The 20,493-nt window shown below is 43.1% G+C and overlaps 1 protein-coding gene and 3 non-coding genes across 6 annotated transcripts in view; 2 read left to right on the forward strand and 2 right to left on the reverse strand.

Annotated features, from left to right (window-relative positions):
• Nucleotides 1-13,650, reverse strand: part of LOC133955479 (FERM domain-containing protein 5) — a 58,318-nt gene extending 44,668 nt beyond the window's left edge. For all 3 annotated transcript variants that reach the window (XM_062390335.1, XM_062390334.1, XM_062390333.1), the window contains exon 1: nt 13,312-13,650. In XM_062390335.1, the coding sequence (XP_062246319.1) occupies nt 13,312-13,413 (102 nt within the window). In that variant the 5' untranslated portion in view covers nt 13,414-13,650. The remainder of the gene's footprint in view (nt 1-13,311) is intronic.
• A 969-nt stretch (nt 13,651-14,619) lies between these two features.
• trnad-guc (transfer RNA aspartic acid (anticodon GUC)) lies at nt 14,620-14,691 on the forward strand. Its single transcript has one exon. It is a non-coding gene; the product is annotated as a tRNA-Asp (tRNA).
• A 2,651-nt stretch (nt 14,692-17,342) lies between these two features.
• On the forward strand, nt 17,343-17,414 carry trnad-guc (transfer RNA aspartic acid (anticodon GUC)). The gene has a single exon. It is a non-coding gene; the product is annotated as a tRNA-Asp (tRNA).
• Nucleotides 17,415-20,034: 2,620 nt separating this feature from the next.
• On the reverse strand, nt 20,035-20,106 carry trnah-gug (transfer RNA histidin (anticodon GUG)). Its single transcript has one exon. It is a non-coding gene; the product is annotated as a tRNA-His (tRNA).
• Nucleotides 20,107-20,493: the final 387 nt, after the last annotated feature.

Consider the following 20,493-nt stretch of genomic DNA (forward strand, 5'->3'; position numbering starts at 1 on the left):
TGCTACAACAGCTGGCACCAGGATTATGTTTTTTTCTTGAGTATTTTGATTTGATGAAGGTCCCGTTTGTTTATACATAGTCACAGCTGTGCCTGGTTGGTTTATTCATTTTCTTCGACTGGAGTTGGGTCGCCTGTGGAATTGATCCTAGCTTCAAGTCGGCTACCTCATATCCTATTAAAAAAAAGCATGCAAGTACTTAGTAAAAGGCTAAAGTTAGGTTTATAGAAATATTAAGTTCTATCACAATATGTCAAATTTGAGTGTGGCAAATGTGTTTCTTAAGTTGCTTCTATGTTTTTGCAGCTTTACTGCTATTCAAGTTGTTATGTCACATAACACAGGCTGGTCCCTGGATCAGCCTAAAAAAAGCAGCAAGTGGAACATCTGCTTTGTGCCTTCATTCAGTGAAGGAGGCCACAGGCTACATATTATATAACCGGTTAAACTTCCAAGACTCTTTAGGCTTGAAAGGCAACAGTGTGAGCAACACAATCAATCCAGGATACATCACTGAATCTTCCCAGTGCAGTCTGTTACTTAGGGCTTTCGGCAGATCAGATAATGATAGTCACAGAATGCGTTCATGATTCGTTAGCTATGCGTTGTCCTTGAGGCAGCATGTGGGCGGAGGGGGCGAGGCCAACTCCTCTGTGGAGTTTGTTCATTGTACCTGCGCCCAAGATCGACTTATCCTAAAAATAGCTGAGCTCGCCACACACCGGACCGCAGCATCATCAGCATCATCGGTATCCCCGCAGCCCAGAGGATGACTATTGATCTTTTTATTGATGGACCAATCCTCATTTAATTGCCCTCAACGTTGGGGAGCTCTTGTGAGAGATGGACTGTTATGATGCACGAATATTACACATTTCCGCTAAAACAAAAGAACAAAAGCTAAATATTAAATTCAGTCTAATGGGAAGATGGGCAAGGGTTTTGGTACTCTCCTGTTTCACACTTTACAAATTCTGCTGATTTACCCCAGCTGCCTTGTACGTGCAGCTTAAGAAGCCAAGGGCAAACGATCACTCTTCCCTTCTAAATCAGTTGGGAGACTGACATGCTGTGTAGCTGTGCAAACAGTGCTTCATTCCCTTCAACAGCACCTGTCTCCCACCCTGGGGACAGTGGGGAACTCCTTGAGCTCTATTTATTGAGAGGGAAGCACCACTGTTGAAACAATCCTCTCCAGACTGCTATTCTCCTGCCATATGTCACACCTCGGTCAGTGTACTCAGCAAAAACAAAGACAACAGAGGCTCAAATTGTTTCCTAGGGTCCACAGCAATTATCAGTCATAGAGGAAAATTAATGATTTCATAAATTATTACTGTTTGAAGGGTGAGTGTGCAGCTACCAATGTTTTCATTCTTTTTTAGATCATCATATCAGGGTTTTGTTGTGTTGCCCTCAAGCTTTCCTCATTTGTTTTCAATTACAAGTTTAGAAATTGGAAAGCCTAACATACTGCTAAGAACACACCACAAAATAGACCCTCTTGGGAAGCTAGTGTTATTACACAGGCTAGTAACGTGGCTCTGGTGACAGCACTGACCATCCATCTGACAACTGAAATATCTCAACACTTATTAAAGTGATTTGGTATAGATATTCATAGTGCCCAGAGGCTGAAAATGTTGTTCCTGTGAGATTATCTAGCACCACCAATGGGCAAATAGTTCAAAAGTACCTATATACCAACCTCTACTGGATGGACTGGTCGAGACTTTGATGACCCCTGGGGGAGGGCGTGTAATGGCTTGTAATATAAAAGATGTTTTATTCAGTAAGTCATGACACTTACGTCACCAGAGACACAAGCACATTGATAATAATCATACACATACTGTCAAACCCTGACTTCAGTTCACAACTGGGCCTGAAAATCTATTTTCCTCAAGACAGCAATGCAGTTGTTCTGTCCTTACACTTGTCCAAGATATGGGAATAGTCTTGAGTAACAATTAGCATCATTATAGGGCCACATATGAAAAGATGAAAGTGATTAGCGAGGAGAGGTAAAGGAGAGGACTTTGTCTTGTGGCTTGTGGTCTAATACATCCAGACATACAACCTAATGAACCAGAAATAATGAGGATGTTTTGTTTTTTCCTTAACAGATTTCCAGCAGCTGTTGTGACTAAAGGAGGAAGACACCTGGGGAATTTGCTGTGACAGGCAGTGGTTGTCCTGCTCATTGAGACCCAGAGCCTGGCTGCTTTCCAGGTCACACTGCAAATCACAGACCAAACAGATGCGACAGAAAAATATTCCTTCACAGCATTTCAAATCAGTGATGGTTTCATTTTATGATGCCGTTTTGTGGGGTTGAAAAACTCTTGCTGCCATTTTCATTCAAGACATTTACTCAATATTTGTTTTCTTAATAAAAAATGTCCATTACAACTTCGTAAAGCCCTAAGTGATGTCTTAAAAAAGGCTTTCTTTGTTTGATCAGCAGTCCCAAGCCATTATACATTCAGCATACTATCATTTATGACAGAGGAAACAACAAATTATCATATTTGTGAAGCTAATTGGGCGTTTTTTGTTTGTTAATCAAACAATATAGTAACCATTTAAAGTCAAATATCATTTAATATCACCATCACCATGTCTGCCAACTGCAAATCATGTTAAAGGTCAGCCTCTTGTTTAATATAGAATGAAATCATTACAATCCCAGGTGGCCCAACAATTCAATCCATCTTCTTTCCATTTTAATACCGGAGGGTGAGATGTAGCTGAAGACAAGATCAGATATTTATAGTCCTCTAGCTGAACTGCAATATTTATCATCATATTCATTACCGAATTACACCTCAACAATGACCAAGCAAAATGAAATGGATCTCACAGGAGTCAGCACATGTCGTTGTCTCCCTTTCTTCAAAAGCATTAGAAACACAATACCTAATTTAGACTGTCCAGTTTTCATTTATTACATTAAGGAAAAAGACAAATCAATCTCTTAATTTCAACCAGACTTGAATGTTGCTGTTTTTAATCAACACACACACATTTGCTGAATTAACCCAGAATCAGTGGCGGACAGCTGGCTTTGTGTTTGTGGCTTGTTGTGTATTTTCCACTGGCCCGCCTCTTTGTCTCCTGCGTGTGTTCATCCATCTCCTCTCCAGAGACACTCATCTCCTCTGACTGCTGCGCTGTCATTCCCACAAAGGAGAAGGAGACTGACTGCATGCATGAAGAGCTGTCCGTGTAATCTGCAGTCCCAGACACATGTGGAACAATAGACGTCACCCAAGCCTTCATTTGACTGAAATATTGACTGATGGATTATTTGGCATGCAAATAGATATGCACACAGTGCTGACGCAGGAAAAGAAAAAGACTCATGAAGCCACTCAGGCTGTCATCTATTCACCCTGAAGAAAACACAACACTTACTTTCTCTGGAGGAAAACAACTGTATATCTGGAGCTGGTGGCAAAATAGATTTTGACTCCATCGACACTACTGCGTTCACATGATTTGTGTTCACACAAGCCTTTTGGCTCCATATCAGTTTGAATCCCCGTCCACACTAACACGGCCAACAACATACATCATGTGACCTCTCACCTTCACTGTGCTTGAATAATATCACTTCCCCTACACATGTGAGCAGCTGTTTCGTTGTAAAAAGCAGAATTTAACAACGGCAGTTAGCAAAGACAACAGGGTCAGCAACTCTTGCAATTGATTATATCATGTTGGGTTCTAACCAGGTAGCTAAGGCTGAAGCCAGCTGTTGCGACAAAAAAAAACCTGCAATCGACAAGGTGTTGTGAGATTCTGCCTTTTCAGATTAAAAACCAGCCACTGAGTTTTCAAACTAAAAAGGGACCAGCAGCATTTAAGTGTTTGGTGTGTTTTTAAATGAAAACATAGTACTATGGATGTAAGATGAATTAAAGATTCAAAGGGCTCAAAAATAACCAGCTCACCTCGTCTCAACGTCTCACAGCAACATTACACACGATTCTCCTCCAGATCCTCCAGCTCCTCCACTCTCTGGTTTACTAGTTTTCATATAAGCTGTCTGTTGTTGTCACACCTGAGAACAAACCCATACCGTCATAGAGACACAAAAGACAGTGAAGGCAGAGCCGCAGTGAGATCCAGCGAATGAACAGAGCGAGTGCTCTCAGTGCGGCTCAAGTGGTCCTCCTCACAGGCTCCCAGCCGCATCTGTGTGAGCATGACAGCATCTCCCGTTTCTCATAGAGCCAGACATTCATTTGTGAGAGTGCAGATGGTTTTCCTTAGATACCAATTTCACTGTGATGCTCGAGATCAGCCACCGTCCTCCTGTTAAATACTAACAACAGGAGACAACATTCAATTCATACCAATGAATATGAAGTAGAAAGAAACAGTGCTGCCAAAGCGCCTCCATTTCTTCACCATTCTTAATTATTACCTACGCCAAGGAGGTTCTGTTTTCATCAACATTGTTTGTCAGTTTCTTTAAGGGGAGGGCAGGTGTATGACTAAAGGAAGAACCCATAGAATTTCAGAATGGATGCAGATAAATGGGTAAAGATAGGGCCTTGAGTCAGCCCTGACAAAGGTATGAACGCTCTGAACACCCTTCAAATCATCAACAATATTGTAACTAAAAAAAACACCTGGCGTCAACACTTATTCAGGTGTTTAAATGACGTGTAAACGGTTAAACATCAGCATGTTTAGTTCACAGGCCTGCATTTGTTGAGCCACTATGTATTTACTTGTTTTTTGTGCTACAGCGATAAAAATGACCCCTCTGAGTTCCGAGCCGGGAAATATAAAGGTTTTAAGTTTGGGGAGAAAGAGATCATTTTTCATGTTCTTGTCATCAGCTGTAGAAACAGAAAATGTCTTTGTCCTCTGCAGCTGCAGTGGACAGGTTGTGCATCCTGACTCACCTAAATCCAAATCCCCACAGCACCCAGCTGGAAGTTGCAAAAAAAACCTCTCTGATCAGCGGAGAACATGTAATCGTTGCGTAGAAAGACACCAACCAAACCCAGATTTGAACTGAGGCGACCCTGCAAACAACCGCACCACTGTGCTGCCCTCAGCCTTAATCAATACCAATCAAATGATGCTGTATGAGCAAGAAAGTGGTCACTCTAAACCCATTTTGATATGTTGACATACAAACAGCTTCCTGTGCAGCAATAACCAAACCGAAACCATCACAGAAGCAAGATTTTCAAAAAATGCTCTCATAGTGAGTGAACATGAGGAGACGAACAAAAACACAGGACTTTGATGGAAGAGAAGGGGAAGATGGAAGACGGAGGGGGAGCCACGGCAATCATTAGCTCTAAAAACCCTGCAGAGAGGCTGTGTGAAGCAGAACCACAAGCCTGATGATACAGACACAGAGAAGAAGAGGTGACCTGTGGAGCAGACAAGGGGCGGGATGAAGGAGAGAAACACCAGAAGGACAAAGGAGAAACATTTCTGATAAAAAAAACGGCTCAATCTTTCAGCTAAAGAAAACTACAGTGCAGGACAATAACCTTGAAGATGATTATTATCTTTCTGCGGCTCTCCCTATCCGTGCTTCCCTGGATGTCTTTCACTGCTCTGACGGCTGGAGAGTCACGACTGTCAGCAGCTCAGTATCTGGCCTGCCCGTACACAACATCCACATTATTATAATCCCCATCACAAAGCAATGTGTGGATTACAGATCAGAATTAAGGATTATTTACAAGTTGCAATGTTTTGTGCAAATTTTGAAAACAATGATGCACAAATAAACTGTGGATCGCTTTATTTTTGGTTTACAGCATAAGTCCAGTTCCAATGTTTTCCATAGCAGTGGGAGCGTATGCCAGTTTTTCCTTGTTAGACTGCACAGGCATCGGTCCTTGAAGTACAGAAAGACAAAGGCTGGATTCTCTTGAACAGCATGAGAGCCACGAGGCCCAGAGACAAACAGGACCAGGGCAATGAGGGAGGAGTGGAGAAGAAATGACTAGTCTATGACTTTATGACTCTATGACTATGGATAGCAGCTCACTGGTAGTAGGTCACAAAGATGACAACTTTGGGATGTAAATCTGAAAATGTGTAACTGACAAATTACAAAAAAAGAATCAGCAACAGCATTTCCTTCCATGATGGACGACATGACAGCTCCCCAAATGTGAAGCCAAAGCGTCTTGGCTGGCTGCAGTATGGGTTATAAATCCCACCTTCTCCTCGATGTTAGTGGATTGGACATGCACCAAACTTAAAAGACTAAATAAATGTCAAATCCATTTTTCTCAAAGTAATTTCAGGTAGTGTATATCACACTGATGTTTATCCAAGAGCTTGTCATTCATTAATTAGTTATTTGATGATATAAAAAACGAGGTGAACTGTCATGACTGGCCACTGAGACTGACTCGTGTGTGGTCAATTACAATTGACCTCACGATCTCTGTCTTTATTCAAGAGCAGGGTCTTTCAATACTTGCACTCAAATAGCCCCTGCTTGTGCTTAGATTTGCTCTGCTTTTGCTTCCATTTCTTGCACTCCAGCTTCAGCTTTTCCACTAGCGCTCAGTACAGGAAATCTTGGCAAGCAACAAAACATCTGAGGGCAAGCGTACAGGTTGAATGTGACCTGTGGTTTTGAGGGAAAGCATTGCAATATCAGATTAGGAAATCCCCAGACAGCTTTTGACTAATACTGAGCAGATTCCGGCTCCAAATCTGCAACATTCTTATTCAGGATATTTTTTGATTAGTTTGGGCATAGTTGGAGGAAGGGGAGACACATCGTCTTTCTTCGTGTGCAGTTTATCGTTTAGACCGATAGAATAAAAAAGGTTTTAAAAAACTACTACTGATAACCTCAGCAGTAAGTGCTAGAAAGCAAAGTGGTGATCAAGCATCTGCACAATAAACAAAAACATGAAGGTTGTTACACAACAAAAACATGCTCTGTACAAAATGTTACCAATTATAAAACATGACCCAATATACACTGTCCTAGTACAGTTAAGCGTTGAGCTGTAGCCTGACATAATATTGCCATTACAATTCTGTTTGATACCAAACCGAGCTCCCAAACCTTTTGAGGTCGGTGTTTGAAGGCAGCTATTATCTGATTAACTCTCTGGCTTGGGGTGGTGCTTCATGACCACAGGTTACAAATACCCTTCATTATCTGGAATTGATCAAAGACCAAACTCTGCACTGATTTTCCCTTTTAAATGAGTTCAGCTATCCGAGACGCTCTCGCTCACAATCCCCACAGAGAGATGCATTGCACCGTGTTAACTCATTTATGAGGCCACTGAAGTATATAAATATCACCAACAAGCTGTGCAATCTGTTTTCATTACTGCTGCTGTAGGCTATCTCCTGTTAAAGTGAAGCGTGGCCTGAGAGGGGAGCAGGAGCGTGAGCGCTGCTCCGGTGGTGGCTGTGGACCAGTCTCCATGGGAATACCTTGCTCTGGTGGGTTGTTTAATATTCATGCATCCAGGTGGAGCAAAATCTGATGCCCCTCTCTGTTTCTTTGTGCACATTACATCCCAGACAGCACAATGAAGGTCTCAGAAGACTGCTGCCGACACACTGACAGACAGCCTGCCTGCTCTCCGTCCACACTCACACACACACAATCACACACACACAGACAAAGAGACACTGTTGGGAATAGGAAATAGCCATTTGGTGGCAAACCCAAGCTCTGCAGCCATATTTGGAGGTCTAATCCTGACATGACACTGCAACAAGGAGAGGTTAAGTCTAAGGAAATGTTTATGTTGTGCAGGCTCATATTTCAGCGAGTGCATAGAAAAATACTTATTGTATGTACTTATATTCAGCTAAGCTCTTTCATGAATCCCAGTAAGTCAATTCAGGTCAGACAGAGTTTAATTTCCCTGTCATACCCCGCTGGAGCATCGGGGGCTGTGCACAAGACAGCAGTGAAACACAAGAGGGAAGATTAAGGACCACATCCAATGGACGGCAGCAGCCGAGCACCAGCCCCCTTCGCTACCTTCACACGCTGATCAGCTCTTTCATTATCAACAAGACATGACTGAGGGAGTGTAACTGGCACGTGGCTGCTCAGTAATATCAAATCCCTGTGGAAGAGATCGGAGGCTTCATGCCTGCACAGGCGGCCCTGCCCCACTATGATGTGATAGATGCCACAGTGATGTAATCCTTAATCGCAACCAGCCGCGCGCCACAGGTCCAGCCAATCGTGACGCTGGTGCGCAGTGATGCTGGTAAACACAAGTGACGTTCTCATGAGGTTAGTCCTCATGAAAGATTCAGACCTGGCACACATTTTAATCATTCATACAGAGCATAGCAACAGTGTGTCAGCCGCCCGTGAGCTGCGTGCACACACACCTGCACACTGAACTCCAGACTATTTCAATCCAAGGTGACATATTGAAGAAGCGGTGCAAGACACTCGAGGTCCATATAAAGTCTGCGAGGCCTGACCTGCAGTCACAAGGAATATCTTCGTGTTACATTAGACACTGCAGCTGAAGCGGAAATAATAAAACACCATTGCACTGAGGTAGCTCCTTTCACAAAAGATTGTCACAGAAGAGTGTCAAAATCTCTCATTTTTCAATATGTACATACACATTGATTCAACAGATCACAAGCATGTCACTTAAATCCAAAACAGTATCAAATAATCTGTTGCATTTATGTTTGGGTATCTAACATAGATTATTTAGTATTGAAATATGAGTCAAATAATTGCAGAAATCTCATCAGATTCACACTTGGCGTGTGTATTAGTAGGGGCAGTGTCTCATTTTGGTCCAATTTGAACACGCAATTCTTTCAATATCAATAAACTTTGAATAAATAGACAACCGGAGCTCTGTGGCAGTGGCGGCTGAGGCGCATCAATGTAATTAACGACATCAGCGTATTTTCAACAAAGACAACTGATTCTCCAGTTCGGGGTTGTGTGTACCGAGTCAAGCTTCGCCAAACTTTGAATAAACAGCTCATTGTGCTCTTTAATCAGCGAGTCTCAATTACTGCAGGTCACTTTTTAAGGTTCAGAGAGAGAGCTGCAACCAGCATCACCATAGAGCAAGCATAGACCAAGCGAACAGCCAATTATAGACAGGCAGGTTTAGATCGGGTACTGCGCTAGTCCAGTATTAAAAGAAGAATCACATAAGCTGCTTTCAGACATGCACTGGACTCAGCAGTCCTCCGGATTTTCACCGGAGGAGGTGCGTGTGTGAAAGCCAACGTCCTAGCGAGACCATTTCTACGGACTTTATCAATGGCCTCCTATTATAAAGTCCATTGAAATCCTGAGGTAGACGTGAGGACACAGCAGGGGATCCCCCCACTGGAATTTACCACAAGAGAGTGGGGGGGTTGATGACTCGACAAACGCAAAATTGAAAGAAAAAAATAATAATGCCGTTAAAAAAGTAGTGTCACACACGTAGAAGATACAGACGAAGGTGTCAAGAGAGTTTGTGGGGACAAGAGCTGACCCCGGTGTCTGTGTGTTGTAAAATGAATCATGTGATCTCCGCAGCGGAGTCGATACGTCACTTCCTGTCTCTGCCTGCTGCACCCGGCTGCTCCACCTCTCGCCTGAATAATGCTGAAGATTTGTTGTCTGTAGTGAACGTATCTATGCAGAGAAACTCCCGCTGTGTTGTGCATGGGTGAATGGCAAAGTGCGGGTTAGCTCTGTGGCCAATTCTCCAGATTTGACCCAGAGTTCATGTCTGCAAATGGCTTCAGGTATAAACTATAACTTTGTTCTGTTCGAGTCACAACAGGTTGATATTGAACCAAGATGGACAAGCAAGGCCCATGAGACTGGGGCAGCTAAATAGACGACACCAAGCTGTGCACATTGCCAGTTCTCCAGCACATCAAGCTTTTTCATGCAGTCATTATAAATAAGCACAGCCAGATATCTCTAATGTGACAAAGAGACTGTAGATAATCTGTGGTGATAAAGAGATCACAAGACTGAATGTGTGTCAGGGGAACAGTGGGACAACCCCGGCATAGTCCCGGTCGGTGGGGGCATGGCATTAGTCACCACACCACCAGGACCCTCCAATGGCATTCTGGGAACAAACTACCTTTCTGGGACGGCTAACTGTTAAGACTTTTTTTTCAAGAGTCTTTTTGGAAAAAGAATCCTGACCAGTGAGGGAGCTCACATTTTGTTAGGGTAAGTGTGGAGTGACCGTAGCAACAGCTGAGACACTGGCCCCATGCTTCAGAGTAAAGCACCTCTCAACACACACACACACACACACACACACACACAGAAGCTACTATTCCCCCGCTACTCTGAGGAGATCTTGTAGTGAAAAGGCAGAGAGATGTACACTAACTCTTCATTATCTTTAGCAAAGACTTCACAACACACCATGGGTTGTTTTGGAGTTGATTTAAGTGGTACTACCCTGAACGCTGGTGTGTGCAGCGCATGAAGGGAAGTCGCAGGTTTCACCGGGCGTAAACTATAATTAACACTGTGTCTGGAAAAGAGTGGGCCCGGCCCAAGTGCTGACAGCCATTCAATAAATACAGAAGTAATTAGAGGAGTAAACGACAACAACACTGGTATTCCAAATGCATGACAGAATTAACACCAAGACGCTTTGGCTTCGCTCCTACTCAAACAGAATTCACAATATTGTTTAGACTGGTTGTCTGTGAGATACACTGTACTTGTACTGTAGACACAGGCTGTGTAACAGTGGCATTCTTGAGGCTTCCTCGCATTTACAAGCCGGGAGATTAAAGCAAACTCGGGCTAAACGACCTGCTTTCAGACGTCTCAGGCTCATCAATAATGCACCTGACAGAGCTGAATTAGGGTAACGTTCGAAAATTGCTTCAGGAAAATACCCATAACCCAGAGCGAGTGTATATGCTGTATTTATGATATTTGGTTGAATATATGGAATTTATTTAAGATGCGATTTTTAACAGCTATTCAGACATGACAGAAATGTGAGGCGCTGCTGAGTCTCAGTCACACTCTGCTGCATTAAAACCAGAGTAGAAGAGGCCTGCAGGCGAAAGAGGATTTCAGGCACTTCCATCAACCTGCTACTACATCTACAGCTCTGAATCTACAGGGCTGTGAAATGAGTGCTCACTGTCTCCTCCCCCCAAAACACAGCAGGAAGATCCATAATGCACTGAGGCAAAACTTAAGTTCATGCATTACGGCTGCTGCTATGAAATATGTACCTCAGCCTTGCCCTTCTGCAGTTTGCGTCTTTTAATTTGTGCTGAAGCTGGTTTTATTACCACGGAATCCTGTTTGTCATCCCTGTCATTGAAGAAGTTGATACCAGCTCCAATGTCAGAGGATAAAGGAGGCTAACCTAAGCCGGAAGCGCATCTGAATTTGAAGCCATTAATCAGTTCCAGAGAGGATCCGAGTGTAATGGTAACAGGAGTGGTGGGAATCAAATCTCAGGAAGCCAAAAACTGGATCGGAAGGTGAAAAGGAGTAAGAGAGGAGAGAGAGATTGTGAGAGACTGAGAATCCAAGACCTAGTTATGCCTCTCACTTTGCATTCCACAGTCTAGGTGTCCTGGTATCCTGGGAGATTTTGGGGGGTTACAAAAGGCCCGAAGGTTGGAAGGAATGAAGGGAGGGTAAAGTTTGAACTAAATGAGGTGCATGCTCCACTCCAGCGGTGTAGATAGTCAGGTGGGTTCGCTACTGCTTCCTCCCACAGACAGAAACAGGGTGCCAGACAGTCACAGCAGATCCGTAGCGCTCTCCTCTTTCCACTCCACTCCCCTCCTTCCAGGCTGCTGACGTCAGCCACCCGAGACCACACGACTTTGCTGCAAACAGCACACCTGCTGGCTTTGCAGTCCATCTGGCCCGGCTCCCATCTCTGGCTCCGCTTACTGAGCAGGGATGCAGGTCTGTTTACAACCTGGACGCACAGTCACGATCCTGCAGCAATGCTTGCTCATGGCAACAAAAAGAGGAGCTCTTGCAGCATACAACCGATATCAAAGTGAGAAAACACATATAGGTGTTGTTTATGTTTCATTGCAGCAGGTACAATGTTGCATCAGTTTATCATGAAGCAACATTATTGTGTCTACATGTTGCTGACTGGTCAGGATTTCCCTACATCCCTTTACTAAAAGCGCATAACATTTTGCTTTGTAATTGATGTGACAGCCACTGTCACCTACTTTTTTACAAAATCAGCATGAACATAAAACTGCACGATCATCAAAGCCAGGCTTGTAATAGTGGGACAAAAGGCAGAGAATGACATTTTTTATATCAAGGGCCTAGTGCTGTTTTTTTTACATTTCAAAAGCAACTTGTCTGACAATATCAATATCAACAGCTGGAAGGAGAAAAATGCTAGACATGCACACAGAGATGCTGTGGTCACTGATTCACTGACTCCTGCATCACACGGCACATTTCAGCCACTGTGTGTGTGTGGAGCCACATAGTGTGTTTCAGTAGGCATTATCGCAGGCCAGCAATGGGATACCCTAGGTGCATTATTGATGTCAAGGATTCAAGGTAATCTGCACGAGCGACAGCGCTAAATGATGGCCATTAACGCAACAAGCAATAAACCAACACGCCACACTACATCAATCAGACAATGCATAAAATAAGACTGCCAACCCAAATACCCAAGTACAGTGTATACCCCTGATTCTGCCTCCTCCACCTCATCCAGTCAATCCACACATGCATGTCTGTTGATTCTGTCTGTATGTGGAATGCATATCTTGATATAAAAACAGAATAAACAAGCGACCAGCACTCTGAAGCATCAGGGGTCGGTGCAGCGGCCTTTAATCAATGGACTGAGTTGAATACTTCTTAAGTATTGTCCTAACATTAACTATAACACATCATTTGATTGTTGTGACTCATATATAAACCACATACATGAACAGTAATAAAGCAAATTCAGCTTCATCGTATGAAAAAGATTGACCCTAAAGATTTCACTGCAGATAAAGCAGGTAGGATGAATTCAAACTTTTCGAACTTCATAGTGAACTGTTTGAGGAGGGCTCGCTACTGAGGAGGAGTCATTGTGAAGTAGCTCCAGAGTATGACCACAGGCCAGGAGAGCAGCCCCTTCCCGAACACACAGGTTTAGAACAGGCACTAGTCTCTACAATGACACCAACACATCTCTGTTGAGGGTCAGCGTTTTCTCCTGGTCGCCACCAGCAGCGGGACATGCAGCCCCCTGCTGCCCCCCCTCTCTGTCATTGTGTGCCGGATCAGACACAATGTGAACACACGGTGGTCGACAGGTGACTGACCTGAATGGTGCATGTGTACTCCGAGTCGTCCAGCAGTCTCACGGTGCAGCTGTACTCCCGCTCCAGGTTCCTGATGCTGCCACTCATGAATCGGCTCAACATCTTCCCGGGGCGAGAGAGGGGACCGCTGCGCTGCGTCTGCACGCAGGACACAGGACCCAGAACAATAAACCCAACGCGACCGTGCGGGCGAATGTCACATTGACCGCGTCCCCGGCTCCCCTACACGGCCAGCAGCCACATCTTCCGCCGCCGAGGCGAGCACCATCGCTGTCCCGCTAAGTTTCTTCTTTCCCGTGCGGGTGGGCCCGTGCGAGCCGAGAGCAGAACACAGGAGGATGCCCGCATCCACATCCAGCTGAGCCAGGCGCGTGTGTGTTTGTGTGTGAATGTGTGTGTGTGAGTGTGGTTTATCTCTCACCACTCACTGCTGCCACTTCAGCTAGTGGGCGGGTCCAAATGAGAACTGACGTCCAAGTCAACCAATGGCAGCGTGGGCCACTTTCTCGCTGCTCAGTGGGGGCGGGTCACTATTATACCATACATGGCCCAAGATAACGATAAATCACGATACAGCTATCTTGCAATAATCGATACACTGCAAGACGCATATCATAACGCATCAAGATGTCTGTCTCACTGAAGAGGAAAAACAAAATGTCCATGAACAGGTAGAGTGCAAGGTTTGTGTATTTCATTCACTGCAATGTGGTGTCAGTTTCAATGAGTTTGACACAAACAGAGATTAAACAATGTACAAAAAATTGCAAAAAGTATCATGTTAGTAACCCTCTGGTCTTTAACAGACTCACTTATGTCCACATGGGCCCTCGTTCCAATGTACAATAGCCATAAACTGGCAAAAGTACTAATACTTATTTATTGAACTGAATAGTGACAATTGGTGCCAGCATATTGATAAACGTATCTCACAAGCATAGACCTCATACAAAATGTCAGAACATTGATATATTGCTGTATCAATATTTTGCAGTAATATTGTGAATTATTATTACAGCAATGCCCGTTCTTAACCTGCCTGTTTGGAATGGGCTGTGTTAAAGCCCTGAAACTAATTATTCCTGTCATTAGTGAGTCCTCCTATGGTGAAGAGATTCTCTGGTGAAGAGTGAGGACAGACAACTTCTTTTTGAAATAAGCACACGGAATATTATTAGGCCAATGAAACAAAAGCAGACAGCAAGACTAACTAACATCAGTCTCATGAGTTTGTTGTGGTGCTTTTGTTTGTTTGTTTGATTGATTGTTGTCGTCAATCTTTACCATTCAGACAAAATTGAATGTAACTCCTCGTTAGTATAGTGGATAGTATCCCCGCCTGTCACGCGGGAGACCGGGGTTCAATTCCCCGACGGGGAGGAATATTTTTAAGTTAGCTGATGGTACAACTGTCGTAGGCCTGCTCGCTGGTGACCGAGGAGGGCATAGCGGTGACATCTTGGTGTCTGACTGGCTGCAGAACCACCTGGTATGGCATCTGCACCGCCCTGAACCTAAAGCCTGAAACATGCTTCTGCGTTTTCACGGGCCCGTAAGCGCAAGAGCCCTTCTGGGTCCCTTACGTAGAAAAAGGCTACGAGGAGCCGCAGTGGCTATGTAAATAAACAATCGACGAAGAAGAAAGAAGGCGTCTCTAAGGTCGTCTTCGACAAAAAGCATTACTCCGCCTAGTGTTCTGGCGCGGAATGGCTTTGTAAGACGCGCAACGGTTGGGGAAGCATGAATGAAAACGAGTCTTGCGCCACAGCGGCGTGAAAAGACGCAGACGCAGTCGCAGAAGCATGTTTCAGGCTTAAGGCTTTACAGAGGGTGGTGAATTCTGCCCAGCACATCACCGGGACGGAACTACCATCCATGGAGGACCTCTACACCGTGCGATGTAGGAAGAAGACTCACCAGATAGTCAGCGACCCCCATCACCCCAGCCATAAACATTTTGACTGCTGCCGTCTGGCCGACGGTACCACAGCATCCGGGCCCGCTCCACCAGGCTCAGAGACAGTTTCATCCCCCAGGCAACAATACTTTTAAACTCCTCCAAACTGCAATAACTCCACTAAACCAGCACCTTAGCACATTTGCAATATTGCACATAATTGCACTATTGTTTGAATAACAGTTCTTTGAGTTGGCGGTCTTATTTTATGCATTGTCTGCGGCAACTTAAGAAATTCAGCATGCCGCGGAAAGTTATGGTTGAGTTTTATACAGCCATCATTCAGTCCATCCTCACCTCATCCACCACCGTCTGGTTCGTTGCCTCCACTGCCAAGGACAAGGGCAGACTGCAGTGGATCATTCGGTCAGCTAAGAAGGTCATCGGCTGTGACCTGCCGGCTCTCCTAGACTTGTTCCACTCCAGGACCAGTAAGAGAGCAGGCAAGATCATTGCTGATCCTTCTCATCCCGCTCACCACCTTTTCCACAGACTTCCATCCGGAAAAAGGTTCCGGGCCATCAGGACTAAGACCTCGCGCCATCTGAACAGTTTTTTCCCTATGGCAGTGGGGCTCACAAACAAGCCCCCTGCATCACACTGACTCTGTCCCTCCCCCCCCCCATTGCACATAATTTATACTTGACATATTAGTGGCACTAGCACCAATCTCTTAGCACCGCATGTGCACATAACTCTGGTACTGTATATTTTGTTCCATTTTGTTCCATATTGTTGTTTTATGTTGTTTTTATATTGTTGCTCTTATATTGTTGTTTCTATATTTTTGTTTTATGTGTATATGTTGTTTTTATATTGCTGTTTTTATATTGTTGTTTTATGTTCAGTGCACAAATGAACGACACCAAGGCAATTTCCTGTATGTGCAATCATACTTGGCAATAAAAATAATTCTGATTCTGATTCTGATAGATGGAGTGTGGCGTGTTGGTTTATTGCTTGTTGCGTTAATGGCCATTATTGAGTGCTGTCGCTCGTGCAGTTTACCTTGAATCCTTGACATCAATAATGCACCTAGGGGATCCCATTGCTGGCCTGCAGAACATGCCTGCTGAAACACTATGTGGCTCCACACACACACAGTGGCTGAAATGTGCCGTGTGATGCAGGATTCAGTGAATCAGTGACCACAGCATCCCTGGGAGCATGTCTAGCATTTTTCTCCTTCCAGCTGTTGATATTGATATTGTCAGACAAGTTGCTTTTGAATGTATGTTTATGTGTGTGTGAGTGTGGTTTATCTCTCACCACTCACTGCTGCCAGTTCAGCTAGTGGGAGGGTCCCAATGAGAACTGACGTCCAAGTCAACCAATGGCAGCGTGGGCCACTTTCTCACTGCTCAGTGGGGGCGGGTCACTATAATACCATACATGGCCCAAGATAAAGATAAATAATGATACAGCGATCTTGCGATAATAGATACACTGAAAGACAATCACATAATATCACAACGCATCAAGACGTCTGTCTCACTGAAGAGGAAAACAAGAAGGCCATGAACAGGTAGAGTGCAGGGTTTGTGTATTTCATTCACTGCAATGTGGTGTCAGTTTCAATGAGTTTGACACAAACAAAGATTAAACAATTTACAAAAAATTGCAAAAAGTATCATGTTAGTAACCCTCTGGTCTTTAACAGACTCACTTATGTCCACATGGGCCATCGTTCCAATGTACAATAGCCATAAACTGGCAAAAGTGCAAAATATATACGTATTTATTGAACTGAATAGTGCCATTTGGTGCCAGCATATTGATAAACGTATCTCACAAGCATAGACCTTATTTAAAATGTCAGAACATTGATATATTGCTGTATCAATATTTTTCAGTCATATTTCGTATTATTATTACCGCAATGCCCGTTCTTAACCTGCCTGTTTGGAATGGGCTGTGTTAAAGCCCTGAAACTAATTATTCATTGTCATTAGTGAGTTCTCCTATGGTGAAGAGATTCTCTGGTGAAGAGTGAGGACAGACAACTTATTTTTGAAATTAGCACACAGAATATTATTAGGTCAATGAAACAAAAGCAGACAACATCATTGATAACTCCTCGTTAGTATAGTGGATAGTATCCCCGCCTGTCACGCGGGAGACCGGGGTTCAATTCCCCGACGGGGAGGAAACACTTTTAGGTTTGCTGATGACACAACTGTTATATGGAGGAAAATGTATAAATAAATACAGAAATAAATGAATAAATAAATACAGAAATAAATAAATACGGAAATAAATAAATAAATATGTTAATACCTATGGAGGACCATACATGACTTAAGTAAAAATAAAATAAATGTATAAATAAATACATAAATAAATAAATAAAAAAGGAAATAAATAAATTAATACAGAAATAAATAAATAAATATGTTAATACCAAAAGAAATGTCAAAAGAAATGTCTTAAATATATTTTAACATTTATTTTTTCCCTGATACATTTCCTTTTCATTTGCAGTGTCCTTATGCTAATGAGAAAGGCGGGCCTAACCGCAGTCTCATGCAGGATTGGTCACAAGAGTGTAATGATCCAGCCCTACTACTTCTGCCCCTCAATGCTGACTGGTGTCCAGTAGCTGTCTACAGCGTTGAGCCAGTTCATACTTAAAATTAACTAGTTCAAGTTCACAGGGTAGGTTAAGGTTGTTTTTTTTTGGGATGATTTAGGTGTCAGTAGTCCTGACTGTGAGCATCACGTCTCGTGTTGTACTGAGCACAGGGAGCGAGCCGGGAGGAGGAGGAGGAAACAGAAACTCCAGCCCGGTACAAACCACCTGCAGCTTTTGCTCTGATCATGAAGCCGCTGATCTCTGATCAGATGTGACCAGAAAAACTCTGTGTTTCCACTGTTCTACAAAGTCACTGAGCGGCTGCTGCACGGTGAAGAGCTCAAGTCTCAATCACTGCCCTATAGAGGACCATATATATGGAGGACCATACATGACTTAAGTAAAAATAAATAAATGTATAAATAAATACATAAATAAATGAATAAATAAAAATGGAAATAAATAAATAAATACAGAAATAAATAAATAAATATGTTAATACCAAGAGAAATGTCAAAATAAATGTCTTAAATATATTTGCACATTTATTTATTCCCTGATACATTTCATTTGCAGTGTCCTTATGCTAATGAGAAAGGCGGGCCTAACCGCAGTCTGATGCAGGATTGGTCACAAGAGTGTAATGATCCAGCCCTACGTCTGCCTCTCAATGCTGACTGGTGTCCAGTAGCTGTTTGCAGCGTTGAGCCAGTTCACACTTAAAATGAACTAGTTCAAGTTCAGAGGGTTAGTTAAGGTTATTGTTTATCGGGATGATTTAGGTGTCAGTAGTCCTGACTGTGAGCGTCACGTCTCCTGTTCTACTGAGCACAAGGAGCGAGCCGAGAGGAGGAGGAGGAAACAGAAACTCCAGCTCGGTACAAACCACCTGCAGCTTCTGCTCTGATCATGAAGCCGCTGATCTCTGAGCAGATGTGACCAGAGAAACTCTGTGTTTCCACTGTTCCACAAAGTCACTGAGTGGCTGCTACACGGTGAAGAGCTCAAGTCTCAGTCACTGCCCGTGTCCCTGAGCGAGTGTGTGGCGCAGCGCAGGGGCTGTGTGTGTGTAGCTCAGTTGACCAATCCTGCTCGAGACTGAGGTTAGGCCCGCCTTTCTCATTAGCATAAGGACACTGAAATCGAAAAATAAAAGTTGGAATAAATGTGGAAATAAATAAATACATGTGGAAATAAATGCAGAATTAAATGAATCAATGTCATTTATTTTGACATTTTTGTTGTTATTAACGTATTTATTTATTTATTTCTGTATAATTTTATTTATTTCTGTATAAATGTATTTATTTCCTTTTTTATTTATTTATTTCTATATTTATTTATACATTTATTTATTTATTTATTTTTACTTAAGTCATGTATGGTCCTCCATTAGCCATAAACATTTTTGCCGGCTGCCGTCTGGCCGACGGTACCACAGCATCCGGGGCCGCACCACCAGGCTCAGAGACAGTGACATCCCCCAGGCCACAAGACTTTTAAACTCCTCCAAACTGCAATAACTCCACCAAAACAGCACCTAAGCATTTTCCACTATTGCACATAATTGCACTATTGCTTGTTTGTTTCAGGTGTGTGTATATATGTATATTTAGATATTTATATTGTATTTCTATTTAAAAAAAAAATTAAAGTAATACTCTGAGCATTGCTAGAAGAGAGCCTGTTACCCAGGCATTTCATTGACAGCGACTGCTTAATGTTATAGTTGTGCATTTGACAATAAACCCTTGAAACTTTACTGTCTTCCTATGTTATAGCTCACTTGGTCAATATTGAATGTGTTTGACTGCCACCTGCTGATCAATCGTCGTTGGTGCACTTTAACCAGCTGTCAATGTAAAACGATGAAGACTTTTAATATAACTGGTGTTTGAACCTAAACCTTAAAAGTATCATGTTGCCGTCAGGGATTTTTGCATAAAGATTAATTATTAACGTTTCGATTATCGCTAAAAATATTTATCTCAATGATGAAGGCAACTGTTCCCAACTTGGGCTGAATTTGCCTACGAGAAGGAAAATGGAGACAAATGGAGGTGAATGAAAATCCGTTATTTGTATTAAAGCACTTCAAATGTCACATAACAGAAATGCAATGTAAGACTAACGTGATTCAGCATCAAGCATTCGATGTGCAAAATGTGCAAAAAACGTATGACCCCGAAGAGTCTGCCGTGACCCGGATTCGAACCGGGGTTGCTGCGGCCACAACGCAGAGTACTAACCACTATACGATCACGGCGAGCTATTGAGCGGGTGGACACGTGAGAGAGATTTTACAAAATTGTATCTAAAAAGATTTAATGGTGTCTGAGGGGTCGAGGACAAATGATGGACAAAAGACACAGAATGTAAAAGAGAGTGAAAAAAGAAAGGAACAGTCGCTGATCTGGAGCCAGACCTAAATGTAAGGGGCTGTTCTTTGGGTCATGGCCCACATCTAAACACATTTTCAGGGGAATTGGTGGATTGGTATTTGTGCACTCCTGCTTATAAACAAACTAACTAACTAACTTACTAACTAACTAAAAAAACAACCAACTTGACAGCTATATCACTAACAGACTAACGCACTCACTAACTAACTAATGCAGACAAAAACAACAGTTTAAATTAAACCCAACCAAAC

The sequence above is a fragment of the Platichthys flesus genome, chromosome 6, assembly GCF_949316205.1.
Source record: "Platichthys flesus chromosome 6, fPlaFle2.1, whole genome shotgun sequence".
NCBI classification, from domain to species: Eukaryota; Metazoa; Chordata; class Actinopteri; order Pleuronectiformes; family Pleuronectidae; genus Platichthys; species Platichthys flesus.